The sequence below is a fragment of the Xenopus laevis genome, chromosome 5S (assembly GCF_017654675.1).
Source record: "Xenopus laevis strain J_2021 chromosome 5S, Xenopus_laevis_v10.1, whole genome shotgun sequence".
Taxonomy (NCBI): domain Eukaryota; kingdom Metazoa; phylum Chordata; class Amphibia; order Anura; family Pipidae; genus Xenopus; species Xenopus laevis.
In genome coordinates this window covers 117,546,839-117,573,774 of record NC_054380.1, presented here as the reverse complement: position 1 = coordinate 117,573,774, position 26,936 = coordinate 117,546,839, and the positions used below count along the sequence as shown (strand labels likewise).

The window sequence follows — 26,936 nt, the reverse complement described above, 5'->3', positions numbered from 1 at the left end:
TACTGGGTTTCCAGTAGAAATGTCATTCCAAATAGCCACAATACCATTCTAAAGAGCCTTTTGTAGCCACAAGTAGGTCTACTGCACCACTAAACTGTGGCAGCTAGTAGCTACCAACTAGCTAATTATTACTGAATTGAACAGTTCTGAGAGCTACAGTAGATTTGAAAATATACTGTAGAGTAAAATATTTCTTTTTTTAAAAGATTCCAGTTTCCAGCTCACACAGAGCAATTACAGATGATCTCAGAATAGATAATTGCAAGGTTATGTACTAAGGCCTCAGAAACAAGTTTCTGATAGATCCAAGAGAACCTAGAACAAGGTTCATAAGGGAAAGTACGTCAGTTACCGGAATGGGCGGATGAAACTATAATTATAGTAAAGGGCCCGACAAATTACATTTGTTTATCTTTCATTAGAGGAGCTTAGAGATAAATTGAACAACAACACACACAAACATATACAAGACTGGCATATTAATTAATCTAATTACCCTCTCATTATTGGGAGGGTGCATGACAAAAGTGAGACTGTGGCAGATATTTACCATACCCCCATTGGTCCTGATTTAGTCTGAGGCAATGATTTCAACATCAGTCTAGGAATGTAAGGGCTGGGATGCGTTGGAATTCTTTACAAAGGGTGGTAGTTCTAAAGCAGTGATCCCCAACTAGTGGCTCGTGAGCAACATGTTGCTCTCCAGCCGCTTGGTTGCTTTCAGTGGCTTCAAAGCAGGTTCTTATTTTTGAGTTCCTGACTTGTTTTTGTTGCATACAAACCATGTGTATTGCCAAACAGAGTCTCCTGTAGGCTGCCAATCCACATAGAGGCTACCAATAAGCCAATCACAGCCCATATTTGGCACAGGAGAAACATTTTTCATGCTTGTGTTGCTCTCCAACTATTTTTACATTTAAATGTGGGTAAAAAGGTTGGGGACCCCTGTTCTAAAGAAATTCACTGGTCAGGTTTGGAAATGTGGAAATAGTCACAAATGCATGCCTTTACAATTCATCAGATGGATACATTTGATAAGGGAGGCATCAGTATCAAAAATAGATAGCAGCATTCCCATATCCAAATAAAACCGCCTTTATTTCAGAATTACATCTGGCACAGCAACTTTTCGGACCTCCTGGTCCTTTTTCAAGCTGACAAAGTATAAAACTGCAAAATGTACCTTCCTTAAATACCCACATTAACAATGCCCCCTAGTGGTTATGACTAATACAATGTATCAAAATAGTGTGTTTGAAGCATTATAGCGACAATTTGTAACAAAATACACTTACTTCATTAAATACAATATTAAAGTTCACTTATTTGTAACATAAAGACTAACTTAGCTTTTGTTGCTTCAATAGTATCTAGTAGTCACTAGAATATAAGCAAAGTAATGTATTATATTAAAATCAGTTTAAAAAGTTTAAAATGCCATATTTATAACAGAGGATATAGTTCATATTCCTTATTCAGACCACCGGGCATCAGGGTACCAAGGTTTCTAATCCAATTTGCCTCACATTTTAATAGTTGTTTAACCCTGTCACCTCCTCTCCTAGGTCTGGTAACCTGTTGTAAAATTTGGAAGCGCAGTTGGGAAATAGAGTGTCCCACATCTATAAAGTGACATGCTACAGGATTTTGTTGTATATCAGATTTGTGTTCTCTTATTCTTTCTTTAGCCTGTCTAGTAGTTTGACCGATGTACATCAGCAGGGCCGCCATTAGAAATCACGGGGCCCCGTACAACAAAATTTTTGGGGCCCCCTGGGCCCCGCCCACACTGACGACCAAGCTCCACCCCATATCCCGCCCACTCCACATCGCAGTTAAAAGACCACACAGACATCAGCGCTAAAAAAGTAACCCCCCCCACACAAGTTGTAAAAAGCTATTGATGGTCAGGGCCCCCTTATAAAAAAATTGGGGCCCCAAAAAAAAAAATTTTTTTTTTTTTTTTAAAAACATTGGTGGCAGGGGCCCCCTTATAAGTTAAAAACAAATTGGGGCCCCAAACAAAAATTTGAAAAATAATAATAATTTTTTTTTGAAAAAAAAACATTGGCGGCAGGGGCCCCCTTATAAGTTAAAAACAAATTGGGACCCCAAAAAAAATGTAAAAAAAAATATTTTTGAAAAAAAAAACTTGTGGCAGGGGCCCCCTTACAAGTTAAAAAAAATTGGGGCCGCCAAAAAAAATATTACATTTTTTTTTAAAAAAAACAATGGTGGCAAGGGGCCCCTTACGAGTTAAAAAAAAAATTGGGGCCCCAAAAAAAATGTTTTAAAAAAAGATTGGTTGCAGGGGCCTATAGAATATTAAAATAATACATTGGTGGCCAGGGGATTAAAAAAAAAAAAAAAAAAACACACAAACTGGTGTTCAGTAGAATTGAACTCATGGCTTCAGTACTTCAACTTTGCCTCCTTTCGTGACTTCGGGTCTTTGAGCTGCTTCAGGACTTCGGCTTTGGCTGTTTTCGTGACTTCGGGTCTTTTCGGCGCTTCGTGACTTCGGGTCTTTTTGGCGCTTCGGGACTTCGGCTTTTTCCGTGACTTCGGGTCTTTTCGGCGCATCGGCTTCGGCTTTTCGGCAGTTCCGCATTCGGCAACGCAAGAGGCAAGACGTACGGCTCGGGCGCTCGTAAGGGGGGCCCGGATCTTCAAAAAATGCAGCGCTGCCGGGCTTCCCTTCATGCCCGGGCCCAGTACGCTTGTCCCCCCTGTCCCCCCCTGATGGCGGCTCTGTACATCAGACCGCATGGACACTTTATTGCATAGACTACAAATGTTGATAGGCATGTATAGTACTCTTTAGTACCCTTATGCGGGTGATATATAGTATCACCCTTAATGCAACTATTGCAATGCTTACAAGCAAGGCATGGATAAGTACCGTTCCTTTTACTACAGAGTGTGCCCTGTCTCAACATCTTCCATGCTCCAACATCTGCTCGCACTAATTTATCCCTAAGGGATTGTGCCCTCTTGGGTGGGTGGGTTTTGAAAAACAGGTATCCCTTGGCAAGCAACTTTTAAGATGTCCCAATGCCTATTAATTATTTTTCCAACATCTTTAGACAGAACATTATAACAGCTTACAAAAGCTAATCTATCTCCTTTTTTTGGTATTTTCTTTACCGTCTGTGACATTATTTCCCCTTTATATCTCTCTAATGCCTTCTTGTGATAGCCCCTAGCAGTTAGTTTATCTTCCATTTCATCCAGCCTATTTTCTAAAGCACTATTTTCAGACACTATCCTCTTAACTGAGATTTTGGTACAGATCTTTTTACATGGGCTGGATGGAATGAAGAATACAACAAGGGAGGTATCAGTAACCAGTTCAAATTAACATAAGATCAGATTGGGGTTCTTTCCCTATCCATGTTATCATATTTGTGATCTTCCAGCAGTGATAAATTACAGCGTCTGGCTCAAAGGTTATGAGAGCTTTAACTCTTAACAACTTGAGGAATATAACAGTTAAGTGGCAGGTCTAACTGGAGATGGATACAATTTTTTTCCATATTTACATCTTGACATAGAATTCTTGGCATCCACAAAACACTAATGTCAGTAACAACACAGGACTCCCCATCCACACAGGGACCCAAAGAGTTCAGAAATGGGAAGACCTCCCCAGCTGAAGAAGAAAAGGAGTAGTGGATAAGTAATGGAAAAAAAGAGCAGATGGGACAAAGTGATAATAAAAGGAGGAAGGGACAAAGGTCTGATAAGGGCAGATAACCATAAGCAATGTGATACATTTTAAACTGTTACAGCTTAAAGGCAGAGACGCACCCTTAAATTCGGGGAGATTTATTGCCTCTTCTTTGGCGTGACTAATCTCCCCGAACTGCCTTCCACCAGCTAGAATCTAAATCGCTGATGCCACTTGGAGCGCTTTGTTTTCTGAAGTCACCCAAAGTTTCCTCCTGAGTCAACTTCGGGCGACTTAGGAAAACGCAGAGCACCGATTGCCATCTCGCCGGCTAGAATCACCTGTGATGGCAATCGGTGCACTTTGTTTCCCTAAGTCGCAGTTTGGGGAGATAAGTCGCCCAGAAGAAGAGGAGATTTGTCGCTGGCCAACTAATCTCCCCGAATCTGAGCATCTGTCTCTGCCCTTATTGTGTCTAGAGTATGGACATGTCTGTACCATGTTCAATTTTTCCATTTTGACTAAAAACTACATTTTAAAGGGAATGTAAAGTCTAGAATAAGGCTAGAAATGCTGTATTTTATATACTAAATATAAACATGAACTTACTGCACCACAAGCCTAATCAAACAAATAATTTATGCTTTCAAAGTTGGCTACAGGGGGTCACCATCTTGTAACTTTGTTAAACATCTTTGCAAGACTAAGACTGTGCACATGCTCAGTGTGGTCTGGGCTGCTTAGGGATCATCATAAACAAAGCTGCTTGAGTTCTGCATGGCTGGGAAGTAATGTGGGGGCTCCCCCTGCTGTTCATAAGTATGATTGTTTTCCTGCTCAGCAGTTAGGGACCGTCTGACAATTCCTATCCACAGCAGTAAATGAAGGGAGAATTTCACTGCATACACTCAGGTTTCTTATAAAAATGGTACACATTTTTTAATTAAAGTATATTGGAGACAGGTTTCTTTTTCATTAAAGAAAGTAAAAATGTGATTTTATTTTTTTGCCTTTACATGCCCTTTAAAAAAGACAAAAATAGAATAAATGGGAAAGCAGATCAATTCAAGAAACAGAATACAATATATAGAATAGAATAAACAGAAAATTATTTTAAAAAAGTTCAATACAACACTGCAGGCTGCCACTATCTTTTTGAATTTTCAATTAAGTGACAGATGAGATACACTGATAAAGGTAAAGTCATGCACCTGAGATGTAAAAATATGCAAGCTGCGTATACCCTTAACGGGACTGCACTAGAAAAATCCATAATGGAGAAGGACCTTGGGATATTGGTGGATAATATACTTTGATGTAGCAAACAATGGCAGTCAGCAGCTGCTAAGGGCCAGAAAATGTTTGAGCTGTATTAAAAGGGGTATAGATTCGCAGGAGGGGGGTTTCATTCTTCAACTTTACAAAATACTGGTAAGGCCACATCTAGAATATACTGTGCTGTTTCTGTCTCAAGTGCTCGAATGAGATATAAATAACATACTGTAGAGAAAGCTGGTAAAGTGTGTGGAAAGTCTCAATTAGGAAGAAACTAGCCAAGTTGTGGTTGTTTACTGGAGAAGAGACACTTGAAAGGAGATATAACTACCGTGGAACCTCAATTTTACATCCCCTGATTTTAAGTTTCCCCTCATTTTACATTGCTGTTTTGTGGTCCCACTTATATATTATACATAATACATTTCCCTGATTTTACATCATTTTTTTCTGGTCCCCTGAAAAGCATAAAATGGGGGTTCTACTGTATGTATAAATATATAAAAGGAACTATACAATAATCTCTCTGATGTTTATTCACCAATAGATCCTTTCAGCACACAAGGGCGCCCTTTCAGATTAGAAGAAAGGAGGCTCCATTTCATATTGCAAAAAATTTATTCAACAGTCATAGCTGTGACATTGTGGAATTCTCTGCAATAGAAGTGGTTGTAGATTCAAGAAAGGGCTAGATCCTTTTTTAGAAAAAGAGATAATACGGAGTTAATTAAAATAGTCAGGGATTGTTTCCATTTCAATTGATATGTGATCCTGGGGTTTTATTGCCTTAGTAACCAGGCAGCAATTTGGAAGTTAGGCTGTTTATTATTGTGAAGAAAGATCAATAATCAATTAAAATTACAAATAACAATTTTTTTTAAAATAAGTTTTTCGGGGGGGGGGGGGGTGGTAGTCCGGAATTAGGGTTCAAATAGCATAGTGTTTTCTACAACCTAAAAAACTATTTTAATTAGAGGTAAATGCACATGCATAATCACTCTTAAATGCATTTGAATGTTATACTTAAAGGGATACTGTCATGGGAAAACATGTTTTTTTCAAAACGCATGAGTTAATAGTGCTGCTCCAGCAGAATTCTGCACTGAAATCTGTTTTTCAAAAGAGCAAACAGATTTTTAATATTTAATTTTGAAATATGACATAGGGCTAGACATATTGCCAGTTTCACAGGTTCCCCCAGTCATGTGACTTGTGCTCTGATAAACTTCAATCACTCTTTACTGCTGTACTGCAAGTTGGAGTGATATCACCCCCTCCCTTCCATACCCCCCCAGCAGCCTAACACTAGAACAATGGGAAGGTAACCAGATAACAGCTCCCTGGTACATGAGAATAACCCTAAATAGTAAAATCCAGGTTCCACTGTAACACATTCAGTTACATTGAGTAGGAGAAACAACAGCCTGCCAGAAAGCAGTTCCATCCTAAAGTGTTGGCTCTTTCTGAAAGCACATGACCAGGCAAAATGACCTGAGATTGCTGCCTACACACCAATATTACAACTAAAAAAATACACTTGTTGGGTTAGGAATGAAATTTTATATTGTACAGTGAATTATTTGCAGTGCAAACAGTGTAATATAGAAATAAAAACGACACCATAAAAATCATGACAGAATCCCTTTAACATTTCATGTTAATCCAACATGTGCTTCTTAATTGTTTTCCCTTTACATCATCTCAGCTCAAATAAAGTTCGAATCCGAGGAAACTTAGGTCACTCCCAAAGTCCAGCGTTAACTCAGGTTCTCCTCCACGTGCTAAAAAATCCTTCCAAGTGTAAAGTCGCTGTATTCCTCAAAATAAAATTTGGGGAGGGAGAATAACAGAAAAAATTTTTAGTCGTTTTTTAACACTTTATTACTGACACCTTTAGTGTTGTTTTGAAATCACTAAAGGTATCAGTGATAAAGTGTTTAAAAACTACTACACTATATAAACTTTTTCTGTTATTCTCCCTCCCCAAATTTTATTTTGAGGAATACAGCGACTTTATATTTGGAAGGACATCATCTCAGCTGCAGTGCCATCAATTCTTTCCCACAGTTCCCTCCAGACCAGTGATAATATAATTTCTGGCTGTTACTCCACTACATTGTATCACAGTATTTCCCAGGTATGTGTAAGAATATAGCCTGGAATTTCTGATTAATTCCACTGACCCCAAGAGGATGCCGCTGACCAGAAAAGCAGCCAAACATCTGCCTCTGTCATATCTAATATTTTAAGCAGCTGGGCTAATAGAATAAAACTGGACATCTGGTTACATTATGATACAATGGGGCAAATTCACTAAAGGTTAAATTTTCGGCAGAGATCCACCACACTTTGCGCGATGTTGGTGCAAATACTTGAAGGGGCCACTTTTTATTACAAATATCTAATGCCGTAGACATGAGCCCATCCTAAAATAAACGTGGCATGCCCCTCACATGGTTGGGAAAAAAAGGTTAACACAAAAACCTATTTAGAACTTTTAAGGACAATCCCAGCGTTTTTTTTAGGACTTTTAGGACTTTTCTGCATACAAGATATGATGTCACTGACATAACATTGAGGAGGATGTAGCTTCTTCTGATAGGTTCGCCAGGTCTAAGGTGGCGAAGGAAACGAAAGAGGTAACGTTCTGTAAAATTTGCACTTTAGTAACGCTCATTCACCTCAGCTAAAATTCAACTTGCGATAGGGCCCAAAACTGCGCTATCGACAGTCTCTTTTGCTAGCGAAATTGTCCTCTACATTTCTTAGTAAATTGTCGATGTGCCTGCAGATGGGATTTCTGGGGAATTTTCACTAGCGACGGCCACTTCGCCCTTTAGTAAATCTGCCCCAATGAATTTAAAGTCTGACCCAGTGATGGCAAGGCACTTTTATTCAATTGCATCTTCTTCATCATCATCATTAAGTAACCCATGCCTCCATATGAAATAAAAGGCACACACTTTGCTCAAGTCAAATAACCCATATCAACCAATAAGATGGTTACTTTTAAACTTGCAACTAGTAAATGATATAGGTGACTAGACCTGTAGCAAACGTTGCCCCCTTTGGTACATACGCACATATAATGCTTTGTTTTATGACACAGTTGGGGGTAATTATTCAAAGGAAAAGAAAAAGATAGTAAGAGCCCCCTTACTCTCAAATTAATTAACTAACTTATTTAAATTATATAGTGAACCAATGAGTTAATAGTTTTAAAGTGCTTATAAAGTGCTTGTGCTAATAAACAAGATTTGCTTAGTTTGATTAAAGCTTAAAATAAATAACACAAACAACAAGTTCAGAGAAGCATAATGTTGCTTTTTCTGTGTATTTAAAAAGTGACCAGTGCCAACTTGTTAATTTATGTACTTACTCTATAAGCAATAGATTCAGAATTCCAATAAATTAAAATGTGCTAGTGCTTAATCATTACTCAGTTGCCGACTGAGTGTGGTTGGAAATAATTAATTTATGCAAGTGCTAGTGCATTATAAAATCACAAGGTAATTCGTTAAAAATTTCGTTTTACAAAAAAGGAACCAGGACGTCTCAATGGCCCAAAATTTTGAATTAATTGGATTTGTGTTATGAAACTGTTTAAAATGACATGCTACGGTTGACAATGATTTTTCTGTTTTGTTTGCTTTGTCAGCATTCCTAATTGAACTGCAATGCTGCTGTATTCGACATTTTAACATCTGAGTCGTCATTCCCACGTATCTTTTGTTACAGGGGCATTCCAAACAGTAAATAACCCATGTGGTTTGCAACTTTTTTTTTAAAAAACTATCTCTTTTTTAACTGAATTTTGGGTATTCATAGTCTGGGCCAGGGAACCGCATTCAATTTCTTTATTCTCTGTTGTTCATATGGCACTGGTGGATTTGTGGTTTTTTAGATTTTAAGCTCTTTAAGAGATAGGGCATGTAATATACGAGACCACAGTCCCCAGTGTACTACTTTCTCCCCGTGTGGGGTCCCAGGGCTTAGAAAATAACAGGCAGCAGTTTCTTTGGGACTTCTCCACCTCTACACTATTTTCCTTTTCCTACTCAAATTTCCTTGAATGTTGGTCCTGGTTCCTTTTTTGTAAAACGAAATTTTTAACGAATTACCTTGTGATTTTATAATGCACTAGCACTTGCATAAATTAATTATTTCGAACCACACTCAGTCGGCAACTGAGTAATGATTAAGCACTAGCACTTTTTAATTTATTGGAATTCTGAATCTATTGCTTATAGAGTAAGTACATAAATTAACAAGTTGGCACTGGTCACTTTTTAAATACACAGAAAAAGCAACATTATGCTTCTCTGAACTTGTTTGTGTTATTTATTTTAAGCTTTAATCAAACTAAGCAAATCTTGTTTATTAGCACAAGCACTTTATAAGCACTTTAAAACTATTAACTCATTGGTTCACTATATAATTTAAATAAGTTAGTTAATTAATTTGAGAGTAAGGGGGCTCTTACTATCTTTTTCTTTTCCTTTGAATAATTGGCAACAGTAATTCACGCCTCCTTTCCTCCACAAGGTAACATTTAAACCGAAAGGACTGCCTTTCTTCCTTGTCACAGTTGGGGGTAATGTAATAAAAGGGGGAAACAGGGGCATGACTACAGAGGAAGCCTACCCTGCAGCCGCAGAGGGGCCCAGGAGGTTTAGGGGCCCCATGAGGCCCTACTTCATGAGCATTTTCAATATATATTAGTAAAACAGGACAACCTCTGGATATTTTGGGGGCCCTAAAATAAATTTGCTGTGGGGCCCAGTAACATCTAGTTATGCCACTGGGGGGAAAGTTTGCTACAGGTCCAGTAACCCATAAAAACCAGTCACCAGTTAGCATTGATTGGTCAGCTGTTTGAAAGCAAGGAATTGATTGCTATGGGTAAGTTTAGTGCATTTTATTACATTACACCAAATGTAATGCAATGATTTTAGTGCTCTAATAAATATAATATTGTTCTTTTTTTAAGGAACTTCTGTAACATTTGACTGTTAATCATACCTCCTAACTGTCTCGTTTTTCACGAGACAGTCCTGATTTTGACAGCTTAACCCCTAGTCCCGGGTTTGTACTGAAATGTCCCGAATTTCTCTTTCATCTCCTGCACTGAACAGCCATAAAAAGATACAATGTTTCTAACTTAATTGGCTTTTGGCAGAGAGTCCAGAATATGAGCCAGGTGCACATAGATACTTTTGAAACAATTTCAGATAAGCAAAGAAGCAATTGTAACAATTAAAGATAAGTAGGTCTCTTGGGAAAACTATGAGTTCCAGCTTAAAGGGCAATTCACCTTCATTAGCAAACCTGTAATAACACATAAAAACCACAGAAATGTGTTCAAACTTTCATAACCTGCCAAATTTTGTAACATGAACATGGTTATTATGGGGTGTGGCCAAGAAATGGGCTATAATTATGCATTTAAAGACTATTCCCATTAGACAGATTCAGAGAGAACACAACAAACATATATACAGTGTAAAACTCTCTTTCTTTTGGCAGGTATCTTTGCAAAGATAAGCTGTATGGTTGCAGAGACAATGAGGGAGTATGGACACCCCTTTGTGGGGTTTATTGCCCTTTGTGTTATACTCAGAAAGAGGAGAATCTGTAAAGGATTGAGCTTATAGTAAATTGCCACAGAAAATTTCCCCTTTAATTCTGCTTATTTAAAGGGATACTGTCATGGGGAAAAACATTTTTTTCAAAATGAATCAGTTAATAGTGCTGCTCCAGCAGAATTCGGCACTGAAATCCATTTCTCAAAAGAGCAAACTGATTTTTTTTACATTCAATTTTGAAATCTGACATGGGGCTAGACATATTGTCAATTTCCCAGCTGCCCCAAGTCATGTGATTTGTGCTCTGATAAACTTAAATCACTCTTTACTGCTGTACTGCAAGTTGGAGTGATATCACCCCCCTCCCTTTCCCCCCCAGTAGCCAAACAAAAGAACAATGGAAAGGTAACCAGATAATAGCTCCCTATCACAAGATAACAGCTGAGAACAACACTCAATAATAAAAACCCATGTCTCACTGAGACACATTCAGTTACATTGAGAAGGAAAAACAGCAGCCTGCCAGAAAGCATTTCTCACCTTAAGTGCAGGCACAAGTCACATGACCAGGGGCAGCTGGGAAATTGACAAAATGTCTAGCCCCATGTCAGATTTCAAAATTGAATATAAAAAAATCTGTTTGCTCTTTTGAGAAATGGATTTCAGTGCAGAATTCTGCTGGAGTAGCACTATTAACTGATGCATTTTGAAAAAAACATGTTTTCCGATGACAGGATCCCTTTAAACACATATACACTAAGGGGCAGATTTACTAAGGGTCGAATATCGAGGGTTAATTAACCCTCGATATTCGACTAGGAACTAAAATCGTTCGACTTCGAATATCGAAGTCGAACGATTTAGCGCTAATCCTACGTTTGAACGATCGAAGGATTATTCGTTCGATCGAATGATTAAATCCTTCGAATCGAACGATTCGAAGGATTTTAATACAACGATCGAAGGAATATCCTTCGATCAAAAAAACGCTGGCAAGCCTATGGGGACCTTCCCCATAGGCTAACATTGACTTCGGTAGCTTTTAGCTGCCGAAGTAGGGGGTCGAAGTTTTTCTTAAAGAGACAGTACTTCGATTATCGAATGGTCGAATAGTCGAATGATTTTTAGTTCGAATCGTTCGATTCGAAGTCGAAGTAGTAGTCGAAGGTCGAAGTAGCCCATTCGATGGTCGAAGTAGCCAAAAAAACACTTCGAAATTCGAAGTTTTTTTAATTCGAATCCTTCACTCGAGCTTTGTAAATGTGCCCCTAAGAATTAAAGCTTTACCATAAATGCACAGTTGACTCTCCCGCTGTGAAGCAAGATTATCTCAATACCTCGCATGACTGAGCTTGTCCCAAAATGGATCTTATTGCTTCTTCCGCTCAGGTTTCTGTGCAAAAAAATACCTGATACGACTAATGATGCAGCAGAGCTTTTCTGGCACAGGCGAGCTTGGTTAGATTGTCTCTGTTAAAGTGATACTGGCCAATTCCACAAGAGGATTTTTTATATTTTTCATACTGAATTAGTTTGTGTGGGCATAAATTTTTTTAAAACAGTTAACAGACTTGCAGTCATCTGCATTTCTGACTTACGTGTGCCGGCAGCCTTCACTTTCAGCCTGATAGAAATATGTAATACCCAGTAGAGTACAGTAGGGCTTACTTATGAAATCAGTGCAATGCGTTATTTGCAAAATTTGGATGCAAATTTACATGTTTGTAACCCACAATACAGAACTTTTCCCTACAAGTAACGTCCAACATAAAGTTTGCGTGTGTACCAGTAATAAGCTCCATTTTTGCTAAACTGCACACATTAAAGGGATTCTGTCATGATTTTTATGATGTATTTTCTATTTCTAAATGACACTGTTTACACTGCAAATAATTCACTCTACAATATAAAATTTCATTCCTAAACCAGTCATTTTGCCTGTTCATTTGCTTTCAGAAAGAGCCAGCACTTTAGGATGGAACTGCTTTCTGGCAGGCTGTTGTTTCTCATACTCAATGTAATTAAATGTGTTTCAGTGGGACCTGGATTTTACTATTGAGTGCTGTTCTGAGATCTACCAGGCAGCTGTTATCTTGTGTTAAACTGGTCATAGATGTTAAGATCTTTAAAAGATCTTTTTGTTATCGTGAGACCACGATTATCTCGAAACTATAGTTTAAATGTACGATTTGTCCATCAATTAAAAATACCATTTCAGGCGATATTGCCAGGAAAACTGAAGAGTAGCTGCCTGCTTGGCCCTGCAAACATAGATAGATTGCACTGGGGCCGATAAAATTTTTTAACCTTGTCGATCAATTGAATGACAGATGTCATGATTCGTAAGATCTGCGAATCCCACTAACTTCACGACAATTTGACGGATTGATTGAATTTCGCTAAAATCGGTCGTTCGGCAAAGAAAAATCTTTGCGTCTCTGGGGACCTTTAGGGAGCTGCTATCTGGTTACCTTCTTACCTATTGTTCTACCGATGGGCTGCTGGGGGGAAAGGGAGTGGGTTGATATAACTCCAACTTGCAGTATAGCAGTAAAGAGTGACTGAAGTTTATCAGAGCACAAGTCACATGACTATGGGCAGCTGGAAAACTGACAATATGTCTAGCCCCATGTCAGATTTCAAAATGAAATAGATAGAAATGGACCAGCACTATTAACTGATGCGTTTTGGAAAAAAAACATTTTTTCCCATGACAGTATCCCTTTAAAGAACATTGGAGCAATTCTGGCACAACAACCTATTTGGTATCAATGGCCACAAGTAAGTTGTGGCTTTAAGCCTTTAAGGGAACTCTAACATTAGGAGCAGGTCAAGGCTACAAGAAATACCTGGGTCCCCTTCGTTTCATGTGAAAGATCAGGTTGGGTGCATTGGCACTAAAAACAGAGTGGTAGGAAGAAGAGACAGCTGCGTAGGGCGCAAATGCAGCTGGGCCCGCTCCCACCCTCGTCCGAGTGATATTTCTCTGCGGCTGCAGTCGACTCCAGCTGGTTGCAGCGCTCGCAATCTGCCGGAGGGGCCCTGCGAGGGTGCGGGCCCTGGCCCAGTTGCACCCCCTGCTCCCCCAGTAGTTACGCCCCTGAGGGACACGTAGTTCTTCTGCTGGCTCCCCTAGTTAGGACCCTTGTGTGTGTGTATGCAGGCCGCCACCAGAAATCGCAGGGCCCCATACGAAAAAATTTCCTGGGCCCCCTGGGCTGCACCCACCACAAGCCCCACCTACAGGTCCACCCCCCACCACACACTAAAAAAAAAAAAAATTGGTGGCTATGGTTCCCACATGTTAATAAAAAAAAATTGGTGGTCAGGGCCCCCCCATTACAAAAAAAAACATTTGTGGTCAGGGCCCCCATTAAAAAATATTGGTGGCTAGGACCCCACATGGGGAAAAACAATTGGTGGCCAGGGCCCCCCCACTTGTAAGAAAATTGGTGGTGAGGGCCCCCCTTAAACGTCCGTGTAAAAAAAAAAAATTGGTGCCCAGGGCCCCACCACACAAAAGGGACCACAAAGGGTTACTTGTTGCCCATACTTCATTAGTGTGGCCCACCTGCTGTCAGTGAGCTTCCAACTACAGAAGGGAGGAGAGGAGCACAGGTGGCTGCATCTTCTTCCAGTGACAGCATTTTCTTCCCTTATTGGTCACAGAATTTCAAGTCCTGGTAAAGCTGCATTGTGATTGGATGAGCTGGAGGAGAGGTTCAAACCTCAGCTATCCAATCCCTGAGCAGCTCAACCGGGACTTAAACTCAGTGACCAATAAGGCAAAGGAATGGATAGAAGATAGCTCCCCTTGTGCTCCCGCCCTGCCTTCCCGAAGTCAGCAGCTTTCAGAAAGCAGGGGGCCCGGCTAATCAAGAAAGTTTTTTCCTTTACATTAAAAAATCTGTACAGATGGCCCATAAATAAAAGGAGGAGGTCTTCTGACCTCCCACCGCCACATATTTCCTCTTTTGAGATATAAGGAAATATTCAGAGACTTCGGTGCAGCTTTGTTTGCAGAAAACATTCCAACATGTTTTTCCTTAGTGGTAATCCTTTGCTGCCTCTACCATACTGGTCTCTATTTTTTATTCTTCAGCCGTGTTGCATGTTGCCTGCTGCCCCCAGATATCATTTCTCTGTGCCATCAAGTGCTCTTCCTGCTGTCAGGTATGGAACCCCAGTCAGCATGATATCAGGAAAAGTTGCTTGCTTGGCTTTATTTAATTTTGAATAAGGGTAAGGGCACACCTGGCGATTTGGGGATATTTAGTCACCTGGCGACTAATAGTCTCTTCTTTGGGGCGACTAATCTCCCCGAACGGCTTCCCCCCTGTCTTCCGCCGGCTATAATGAAAAATCACCTGCGGCATCGCACACGCGGCGCTTCGATTTCCGAAGCTGCCCAAAGTTGCCTCACGAGGAAACTTCGGGTGACTTTGAGAAACGAATCGCCACGTGTGCCATGCCGGATGCCGCAGGTGATTTTTCTATTTTACCGGAGGAAGACAGGGGGAAGCCATTCGGGGAGATTAGGCGCCCCAAAGAAGAGGCGATTAGTCGCCAGGCGACTAAATATCCCCGAATTGCCAGGTGTGCCCTTACCCTACAGTTTCAGCTAGACTTGTATCCTAATTTATACAGTAGACAAACTCATGTCATTTGAATTTTCGCATCTTAAATTAACTTCTACATTGTCCCTTTCATGTTACCAATATCCCTTATAAAACTTTTTTTGGGGAGCCCATTTTCTTCATGTTTCTTCGCCTTACTTCATTCTTCATTATCCTGTTTCTGGCAATCTCTGTGTTTCCTATGAAGGGGGAATGAATGCACCCCTCTTTTGAACAGGATCCAGTAATATTCTTACTATAATAACTAGACTGGCAGATAGCACAAACACAAGGTAACAGATTACAGCCCATTCTTACACTTACAGTAAGACATTACAGTCTCTCTTCCAGCAAAGTGGATGATTTCTAATTCTGTACAGTTCACAGGAAAAGGATTATGTATTATGTGATGTTGATGAAGAGCCCTCTGCAGTCTGAATAGTGTATGCACAACTAGCAGCATCTGGACAGAAGCTTACGGTTATCAGGGACCAAGAAACTGATAGTCTGCCATCTAAGCGTGACAACAGGGGAGCTCTATAACTGTGACTGTTACAATGATTGACGCTTGATGGGACTGTTCATGTTAATTGCACAACTCTCCATGGGATCAGAACTGCTTGCTTTTAAGCCATAATCAAGCTTTCTTCAAACTGACCTCTCCATTGCACTAGAGCAGAAATTATCTTTAGGATTAAATGGCATCTCCCAACACTAACAACTATTGTCTCCCCAACAATAGGATGCGCAGGCTAAACACATATAATGTGCTGCACAGTGAATAAACAAGTAGATACAACCATCTGTAAAATGAAGTATAATTTAAGGGTTCAACGTTTGCTTGAGGTCAGGTAATCCATGGCTATTAATCCAGCATACAAACTACATAAAAGCTCATTTAGGAAGACAAGCACTATTTGCATCATTTATCACCCTAACTGGTCTACAGTTCCAATACCCTCCTCCAGGGATCCAGCCCTACAGTGTGGGTCGGCACCTGGTAGTGGAATATCTGTGAGATGGAGCTGTCAAAGTTGGGAGTAACAACAGGCAGAAGTGTGGGTGAAAAGAGAGAGACAGAAAGGTATGTCATTGGTGGATCCTGATGGGAAGAGCTGTGATTTGTTATGCAAGTGATCTGTGATGGACCTGTTTGAAGAGTTGTACTAACAGTAATCTTGATAAAAGGTTCAGTATTTCCCCCTGCTGAAGCTTCATTGACCTACTACAACAGAACTGCAGTTTTGCCTATATTTAAAAAATTTGGAGTAGTAAAACAGAACTGTAGTGGGAAAATTATTTTTAAATCATTTTGAAAAATTATTTCTATTGTATTTGAATATTTCTGGTACACATGGACCTATCCACTGTATGCTAATCATGTGATGTTGGCTGAAGGTGTCCATATGGGTCAATAAAAGCTGCTGACAGACCGAATCGGCAGCTTATTGGCCGTGTGTGGGGCCCTCTGGCGGGCTTCCACGATTGATATCTGTCCGCAAGTCGGCAGATGTCAATCGGGGAGGGTTAAAAATCCATGTAGAATCGCGGATCGCATCTGTTTGTTGGTGCAGTCCAGCAATCTGCAATCCGGACATTATAATCCGATCGCTGGGCCCTAGGGTGATTGGATCCGTCCAATATCGCCCACCTCAAGGTGAGCGGATCTCTATGTGTATGGCCACTTTAAGACTCATCCATGAAAGCTGGCTTAAGCTGGCCATACATGAAGAGATCCGCTCGTCTGGCGACATCACCAAACGAGTGGATCTTTCACCAATATGCCCACCAACGGCAAGGCTATATCGGGGTAATCCAAACATTTGGCCCTAGGGCCGAACAATCTGATTACAACGAGGAGCAATGGGCCCCGATGGGTCGGTCGGCAGAAAGGCAGAAAAATTAAACCTTCCCTTTTGATATCGTGGCCAGATATAGATGGGGAAGACCTGTCCGAAGCCCCTATACACGGACAGATAAATTGGCGAATTGGTCTAAAGGACTGATATCGGCAGCTTAATCTGCCCGTGTATGGCCACCTTTAGTCTCATCCATGAAAGAGTCTATGAGTCATAGTGGAATGGTCTGTTTGCACAAGAAAATTTATGGATGGGAAAGATACAATAGAGAGATAAAACATAACGACCACTGATCATAGATTTAGCAATAAAAAGGATGACAAATCATTGCCAGATTTAGCCACCCACCCATTAATGAAACTGTTTGCCTACAGGGAGTGCACCATTGTGACAATGTGGTCCTCTCTTGACTGGATTTTCAAACCTGCCCAATAAAAGTATATTCCCTTAGGTCAGTGGTTCCCAAACTGTCACTCCTGGAGAACTTGGAGCAATGGTAGGGTGGTTTCAACCTGAGAATTGGGGAGAATGGCCATTTAATCTACTAGACTGGAAAGCCCAGTATGAAGGTCAGTTCATGTGAGAAATGGGGTGAATTTGTATTTATTGCCGTTCTCCATACCACAAATAAAAACCACCTGCATGATAGGTGTTTTTTGGACCATAAAAGAACATTTGCACCTTTTTGGGCCAAAAATCACCTATTATAGAGATGAAAGCCATTTTCCATGTGCCTACATAAATGCCTTGGGTATTGTTAGAATAGGATAGCAGTTCTCCCATACGCATAATAGAGTTACATTCTGTGACCCATTCTCCGATGGGTGGTGTGTGATTCTTTTCCCATTATCAGGGTATAACTGTCCATGCTGCTGCTAGTAGGGTTTTTTTTCGCGATGGTAATATGGAGAGGAGGTATTGAAAGAAGTGCTAAAGCAGGGTCTGGGGGGAGATCTATAGCTATGACTTGTCAAATATGTTTTAGTATTGCTGGCAAGTACCTTTGAAAAACACTATGTTTTTATTTTCCCTTGAATTAGTGTTGCTTGTATCCTTTTTGCTGTCAACTCTGCAATTTTCCCCATACAGAGTGAAGGATCTGAAAACATGTAGTCACAGAAGGACATTGCCTTACTACATGATATCATAGCTGAAACTGATTATATGCACTAAAGTGTCTCCCGTTTCGCCTCAGCTCAGTGCTCTCCTGTCAGATTACTCTCTCTGACTTTATCTATATTTCACTTTCTCTCCGCTCCTGCATTTTTTCTTCCTCTAATTGTTTGAAAAGTAGGCGGAGAAGGAGAAAAGGAATCTGTCATAGTGGAAAAGTTGCAAATCCTTCCCCCTTCAACTTAAAACTCAGCAGACACCTGAGCAGAGAGAGTGAGAGAGAGAGACACAGACAGGGAGAGAGCATAGGACAGAGGCTGTTCGAGAATGCACAGAAGACAGAGCAGAAATTAGTCTCTCGGGCACAGATACAGGTAGAAGGCTCAAATCTGAAATCTACATTCCTTGGCATGTTCTGCCTTTAAACTTTAGGACTAAAATTTGGGTTACCTGAAGAAGTGCTGCTGCTACCTTTTAAACATGGGAGTCAAACTGGTAGATAGCAAGGCGGAGAGTAAATCCATAACTGGCTGCAAGAAGGGAATCTTCAATAACATCAAGGTAAGAGAAAAGCTTTTCTTTGCACAACTTACTTTGTAGCAGAGTACCATGCATATAGTGTGTATCTGCTAATGTTGCTGTCCCCAATTGGCTGAATCAAGAAGAAGCCACTATGATTTGTTTCTTACCTTACTGTAGAGGTGCAGGTGCCTTTGAGGAAGAAGTATGAAGTAGTATGAGGGTCTGGTTGACAACTTTAGCATCGCATGTTCAAATTATATCTTTCTTCCAACAGTATTTTCTGATTGTAACTGCAAAATATAATGTTCATAGGAAATGTCAGTTTATGAATACATTGGTGCTATGTTTGCACTGGGTACAAGTGCTACTCAAGCTGATGCTTTCCATCTGCCTCTTGGATAAAAGCCCACTGCTAAAACGTTCCTAGGGGACTTCCGAGAGCACCCCCAGCTTTCAGTGGCAGATAGTACTGAATCACCACCATGATCTTGTGAGATCTTTATAAAGATCCATAATAGCATCACTATTATGGTCTTGTGAGAATCCTTCTTCAGGACTTTGCTTATAATGTTCCATATAAGTGTCTGCTGTTTACAAGCCCACAGCAGGACCACCCAGGACACAACAAGCATTTTTAGACTGATAAATCATCAACCATTTAATTACCGTGGAAATATCCTTCTATTCTTCTTTAGAAATAAAGGCATATAAATGGTTATTATACTGATCTATTAGGAATTGTGCAAAACATTTGATTGCCTTTGGTGTTGGGTAAAACTAGGGTTATCATATACAGTGGAACCTCAATTTTACATCCCCTGATTTAAAGTTTTCCCTCATTTTACATTGTTGTTATGTGGTCCCACCTATATATTATTTTCTGGTCCCCTGAAAAACGTAAAATGGGGGTTCTACTGTATTGCAGAGATGCTACCCTCATGAGTATGTACTTGGCAAGGATAAGTAATTACATTTTTCATCACAATTTATCCTCCTGTTTTACTGTTTATAGATGAGATTTAACAAACTGCTCTGGAGAACAAAAAAACAAGTGATATTTCCTCACTACAATAGAGCGCATGAGCTTACAATTGGTTTTCCTGCAGAAAACAGACTCCAGTTTCCCCATGTTAGATCCCAGTGCTTGTGTGTGATTTAATATTAAGATTCATGAATAATTCTAAGAATATATGTTTTTATTCGCTGTAAACTTACTTTCAGTGCCGTATTTAAATACCGTATGCCTATTTTTCCATTTTAATTGTTTTTTTAAATCCGGTAAAGGAGCTGAGGGGGTGTGGGCTAGGGGGGCCGAGGAAAAATGTCTAAGTGACGTCACGTGCACGGGGCACTGACGTCAGTTCCGCTGAATACGTCACGTGACATCAGTGCGCACGACGCGTGATCTAATATTAAGATTCATGAAGAATTCTAAGAATATATGTTTTTATTCATTGTAAACTTACCTTCAGGGCCGTATTTATATAAAGGCCTATTATATAAAGTGCCTAATTTTTCCATTTTCATTTTTCTTTTTTTTTTAAAAAAAAACAACCCATCCCCACCCTCCACCATGGTTTCCATAGGAAATCCAGTGATGGAGCTGAGGGGTGAGGGCTAGGGCGGCTGAGGAAGAATGCAGAAGTGACATCATGTGCATGGGGCGATGATGTCAACGCACACGTCGCATGACATCAACGCACCCGTCACATGACATTGACGCGTCCGACGCATGACGTCATCGGGCACGACGTAGGGGCGTGTTTAGGTCCGATGCCTAGGGCAGCATCAGACCTAAATACAGTCCTGCTTACCTTTATGAATGAGCCTGGTGGTTCTAAGCTGTATAGGCTGACATCTGTACCTCAGCAACAGTAGGAAGGCTGCAGGATGGGCATTCCTCTTATAATCAGTAAAGGAAATTATTATTATAACAGAAATAGCATGTAAATCTAGCAAGGACATTATCTATATATGGGGTCCTCTGAGGCTAAGTACCAATGAAAATGACATCTCTGTCCCACTGTGATGCAGGGTATCAGTATGTGAGACACTAATGATCTTGGAAATGTTTTTCACCCTCAGCCGGTACCAGGATCCTTGCCCAAATGATTTGTTTTAGTGACTGTCACTGTCTTCTGTACCTACTGAAACAACGTATGCTTTCCTTGTCTTGTAAATCTCTTACAGCTGTACCTGTAGAGACTCGCTTCCCTGCAGCATACGTACCACTAAATACAGGGGATTAAGCACACTGGGGGTATCGTTTTATTGTTTTTTTAAGGGCAACGTATTTTTATAAATGTGATAGATGGTGTTTTAATAGACAAACTGCAATACAGGAATAGATAATGACTGAATGAATTATGGTCATAATACATTGTAGGACTTCCAGTGAGACAGTTACTCTTGACATATCATTGTCCCATATCTGTCTTGTATATTGTGACATGTACATTTTAAAACAGTTATCCAGAAAGCTGAGAATTACGGAAAGGCTTTCTATCATACTCCATTTCGTACAAATAATCCAAAATTTTAAAAATTATTTCCTTTTTCTCTGTAATAATAAAACAGTAGCTTGTACTTGATCCAAGCTAAGATACAATTAATCCTTATTGGAAACAAACATAGCCTATTGGCTTCATTCAATGTTTACATGATTTTCTAGTAGACTGATGAAGATCCAAATTACAAAAATATCTGTTATCCGGAAAGCCCCAGGTCCTGAGGATTGTGGATAATAGGTCCCATACCTGTAGCAGAATAAAACCTATCCATACCTCCCAACTGTCCCGTTTTTAGAGGGACAGTTCCTCTTTTGACAGCTCAACCCGCAGTCCCTCGTTTGTACTGGAAAGTCCCAATTTTCTCTGCACTGAACAGGCAGGTAAAGAAATAATGTTTTTAACATCCACAGCTGCAGATAAGAAACTTGTGTAACAATTTTGAGATAAGCAAATAAGTAATTGTAACAATATAAGATAACAGGTCTCTTGGGAGACGTTAGACTCACAGCTCAAGGGTCAGTCCACACGAGCAGATTCGGGGAGATTAGTCACCCCAGCGACTATTCTCCTCTTCTTCGGGCTACCCTGCCTTCCCCCTGCCCTCAGCCGGCTAAAATGAAAATCGACTGTGGCAATTCACACGCAGCGCTTCGTTTTCCGAAGTTGCCTCACAAGGAAACTTCAGGCAACTTCGGAAAACAAAGAACCGCGTGTGAATTGCCGCAGGCGATTTTCATTTTAGCTGGCGGAGGGCAGGGGGAAGGCAGTTTGGGGATATTGTCGCCCCGAAGAAGAGGCAATTTGTATTGAGGCGACTATTCTCCCTGAATCTGCTCATGTGGACTGACCCTAAAGGGCAATTCACCTTCATTAGCAAAACTGTAATAACATGGTAATTAGGGGGTGTGCCCAAAAAAATGGGCACAGTCAAAAAAAATGTTTTGTCCCTCATTTTATTCCCAAAATGTTGGCAGGTATGCTATAACCCAAATATAAAAATATATATATTACAGTATATATATTATTATTATAAGAATTAAAATAACCACTTATATTATTTAAAATATAACACAACTCTGTCTCTGTATTATATGCCTAAATGTTGCTTCAGATGCTTCAGATGACCAATCGCTGCTGCTTACTGTAAGCTGATTCCTGACATTGACATTCCATTCTCCTCCAACACATTGCTTTGAAATGGAACATTTCTTGCCAGTCCTCTAAGAACATGTTTATCACGCAGGAATTAGTTATTTATATATATTTAATTTTAATCTTTCTCACATCTCTGTCCATTGGTACAGCAAGACTTCATTTTAAGGGGGGAAATGCCAATTAAAATGTGACAGAGTACAGAGCACTGCCTCATATCATTTGTCAGATGTATTTCCAACAGCATGTGCAGAAGTGAGCAGGGCTGTCCCATACATCTAAGTTATCACTAATTACATCTTGACAACAGACCGCATATTAAAGTTCACTTTAAAGTGATCTTCCGAATATTGGAGACAATTATATTTAAATGGTGTTTTTTTACTAAACGATTTATACTGCTTCTCGTCAGTTTAGAATTGAAACTGTTACCTAGTTGCTGGAAAGCCTAGTACCAATGATAGAAAATATAGATAATAAATAATATATTAAAAACTACAACAGGCAGTTGCAAAGTTGCTTAGATAATCAGTCTATTTTCAGAACCTTTAACTATTTGATTGATATCAATGTCTCTAACTGCCAGTCCTCTGTTTATACATTCACATTATCATTAATGTATAACCTCAGTTACAAAGGCTAGGTATTTGCCTTACCTGATGTGTAATTCCTCAGTGCTTATTTTATCATGCATTTTTCCCGGAGCTGAAAGTACCTTCCTGTTCATTATCTGTCAGTTTGGCAAGAGAGCCCAAGAGAAAAGGCTGCTTCTAAATCTGGGTTTTAAGGAACCTTGGGAACAGCCTTTGGGGCTCATTCATGCTGACCCCTCTGTAGCAACATAATAGAACTAAGCTGGTGTTGGGCAGGGACCTAAAAAGTGCGTGATTTTACATTGTGACTCTGTCAGGGCAAGCAAAATGGCATTAATGTGTGACAATAGACTGAGCTGCTGTAGCCTATGTCAGTAAGCATACCTCCCAACATTTTGGAAAGAAAAAGAGGGACAAAGACATTTGGCGTGCGTAGCTCGCCGAATTTTTTGACCACAACCATTTTTGTGGCCACAACCCCTAATTACCAAAATTTGGCAGGTTATGAAAGTTTGAAAATATTTCTCCTGATCTAAACTGTTACAATTACTTTTTTTTGTATCTCAAAATTGTTACAAAGTATCTTATTTGCACCCGTTAGCTGTTCTGGGCTGCCAAAAGCCAGTTAAGTTAGAAACTTTGTATCTTTTTCTGGATGTTCAGTGCTGAGAAAATAGGGACTTTCCAGTACAAATGAGGGACTGCAGGTTGAGCTCTCAAAGGAGGGACTGTCCCTCTGAAAAAGGGACAGTTGGGAGGTATGCAGTAAGTGCTGCACTGGGCTGGAGTGTTTCTGCAAATCATTTCCTGGGATGTCTCTGCTGATGTTTGGGCAGTACTTTGGGACCCACAGTGCAACAGAGGGATCCAAAAATATAGTTCAGCAGAAGTATAGTTCAGCCTGAAGTAGGAGGTATAACAATTTGCCACCCCCAGTGATTTTACCTATTGTTCGACTTTAATTTAAATGCATTATAGCCCAACAAATTGCATTCATTTAAACAACCCCGATTTTTCACACGTTCTTTGAGCAGTGGTTTCCCAGCTATGGAGATGATCTTGCAGGTTCGGCTAGGATCAGTGCAGGAGGGGTTAAGCCTGCAGGCCTGTCGGGGTGAGATTTAGGCAGAATGGACATTTTCTCACCCAAAGCACATCTTGATGGAGGTTAGAGTGAGCATTGGGGGTGAACACTTATATAATCACCTACAAATCCTAGAGGCTGAATGACTGAGACACCAATGTTTTCCCATACCCTTTCTCTTGCTATGAGCTAACGGCAGCGCTTGAACTGGAGTGAAAAAAGTGTAGGGATGCTTTTTGTGCTGAGCATAGCGCAGCGTGATAAAACAAGTCCCTCCCACAACCATAAGTCACACCCATTGTTATAAAAAGCCTCACGCACCAGTACTTTCTGGTTTCACCCACTTTAAAGCAAAGCCATTTTGCTATTTCCTTTTTGGCATTTCCTTCCAATACACAGTTTGATGCCCAGTATGTGACCTGTAGGGACCCCAAAAATTGTGTATATGACTTTTCTTGGCTGACAATTCAGCTTCTGCAAACACAGCACCTTTTCTGTGTATTGTGCGTCATAACATAGCACAACCCCATCATATTCTATATTACCCAAGATTATTTCATATATATATATCATTCTCTCACCATTCCATAATCTGCTGCTGTTTAATACCTTCATTCTCTCTTTTTGTTTCCCCTGTTTTCTTCTTCTCTCCTTTTCTCTGTAACACTCTCTGATGCCTCCAGGGTCAGACTGGCCCAGCGGGATACTGGGAAAAAAACCCGGTGGACCCCAGGCCAAACCCCCTCTCCTGATTTTTTGGCCTTACCAAAAAAAAACAATTTGCGGCATTGCTCAGCACCGTTCGCATATACGTGCCGCACGGTGTCAAAGTAGTGGGGCAAGGGGATCCAGAGGGGGGGCCCTGGACAGTATTTCCGGCGGGCCCCGGGCCCCCCAGTTCATCCCTGGATGCCTCCACCTCCTTTATCTGTTTAACACTTCTCTATCTTTACTATCTTTACTACTTTAATCCTCTATATGTTTAACTATATTATAATGTATCTCTGTATTGTATTTGCATGCAGAGGGGAATAGGAGCAAAGGCAAGTTCGAGGATTCAAAACTCTTGCATCCCCACTGAGGGGATAATATTTCACAGAAATAAAGAAGTGAAGGGATCGCATCTCTCCCCAATTCCAGCACTGGCTAAAGGAATCCCTGAACCTACAAGACAAGGCCAGAATATCTCTGTGTGATTTAAGCCTTGAGTAACAATTTAAAGTACATGAATGTGCTACAGACAATAGCCGCTGTTAAGTATCCCTTATTGGAAGTCCCACCATCAGCAGGCTAGCTGTGGTTAAGACAGAATGTCATTTCTGGGAACCTCTTTACTCATTATTTTCTGTTCCTGCTCATCTTTAGCTTGCTACCCTCAGGGCAGGTGTACTTTTTGCTCAGCCATAAAGGTATTAACCTCTGACATCTGTAGTCGATAAATTCACCAATTTTTTTTGTGAAATACTACATACAGCTACTGATACTTGTCAATTATAGGTGAGGCTAACAACCAGTGTCTTATATATTTATTAAACCACTACTAGCAGCATTTCTCAACATCCGACTTCAGATCTCGGAATATATATATATATATGAAAACAGAGCATTTATACAGCCAGTGGTGTGATGCTGAAATATGCTGACATACTAAAACCAAACGCACATAAGCCATGTGGTACATATTAATAGAAGAGATGTCATTTAACTCCATGACATGTCACCACCGAATAAAGTTCCAGTCCCCAAAAATTTAAATAGCTTGTTTCATGTCAAGAGTTGCTTTAGCGTGGGATATGGACTTAAAAATGCCTGGACCGAATTAGAATCGCCGTCATAATGACACTTAACTGAGTTTACTGGCATCTCTTAAATGAGTCAAGAATACATAATCCTTGCAGAACAGACTTCCACTAAGAATATTCATTGTAAATACTTCTTTTACTCAGACTGACAGTGTCAGGACACAATCAAAGGACGAAATAGGAAGAGAATTAAGTCAGAAAAAAAATTAGAAGCCAAGGAATATTACTAAAGTGGCCATGACCAATCAGATGAGAGCACATTGTCTCTATCTATATCCAAATAAAGTCATCTCTCTACAAAAAAAAGTAGCAAAATGCAAAATGCAACTTGTAGGATTTAAACCGTTTTTATAAAAATGGTCCCTGTAACCCAAAAGACATTGCTCAAAGCAAATTAAGACATGTCATAAGGTTTACTGAGAACAAATCTGTTTTCATGTGTTTTATTCTGTAAAAGGTTATATTGTTCTGACTAACTTCGTGCACTTTTAATGGCAGGAAAAATGCTTTAGAGACAGTATTATATTGCTGCCTGAGACAAAAAAAGCTGGTTATTGGCAGCAATGTGTTTTATATAGGACTCTACCAATCCTTTATATTACAGTTATAGAGATAAATATGGTAGGGCTGTGAAATTCCACAAATTCCACAGGCTGCACAGACAACACCTCTTCCCTCCACCTCCATTAATGTCAATGAGTGAGCCACTCCAAAAACATTAGCAAGTGGGGTGAAACTTCTGCCTTGCAGCACTGGGATCCTGAGTTTGATTCCAACGTCAGTACTATCAGCAAAGTGTTTTATTTTCTCTCGATATCTGTGTGGATTTACTCCTATTATTCAGGTTTCCACCTACATTCTGAATGCATACAGGAAGGTTAATTGGCTCCAGATGAAACTGACCCTTGTTGTTTTGCATGAATGTAAATAGGCTTCACTGGGGCAGGAACTAAAGTGAATGATAACTCTGCCTAACCTTTTTGACTAGCAGCAGGCCTCTAGATAGGATGTCTAATTGTGTGTTACAATAACATACTGTACCTTCAAACTGTCTAGTTTTCTGTGAAACAGTCCGGATTTTGACAGCTCAGCAAGCTGCCCTGGGTTTCTTAATGAAATGTCCAGAATTTCTCTTTGATCTCCTGCACTGATGCC

At 40.1% G+C, this 26,936-nt stretch overlaps 1 protein-coding gene across 1 annotated transcript in view; it reads left to right on the top strand.

The window, feature by feature from the left end:
- The first annotated feature begins 18,242 nt into the window (after positions 1-18,242).
- Positions 18,243-26,936, top strand: part of slco2a1.S (solute carrier organic anion transporter family member 2A1 S homeolog) — a 41,247-nt gene continuing 32,553 nt past the window's right edge. The window contains exon 1 of the mRNA XM_018265891.2: positions 18,243-18,679. Within this exon, the coding sequence (XP_018121380.1) occupies positions 18,599-18,679 (81 nt within the window). The 5' untranslated portion in view covers positions 18,243-18,598. The remainder of the gene's footprint in view (positions 18,680-26,936) is intronic.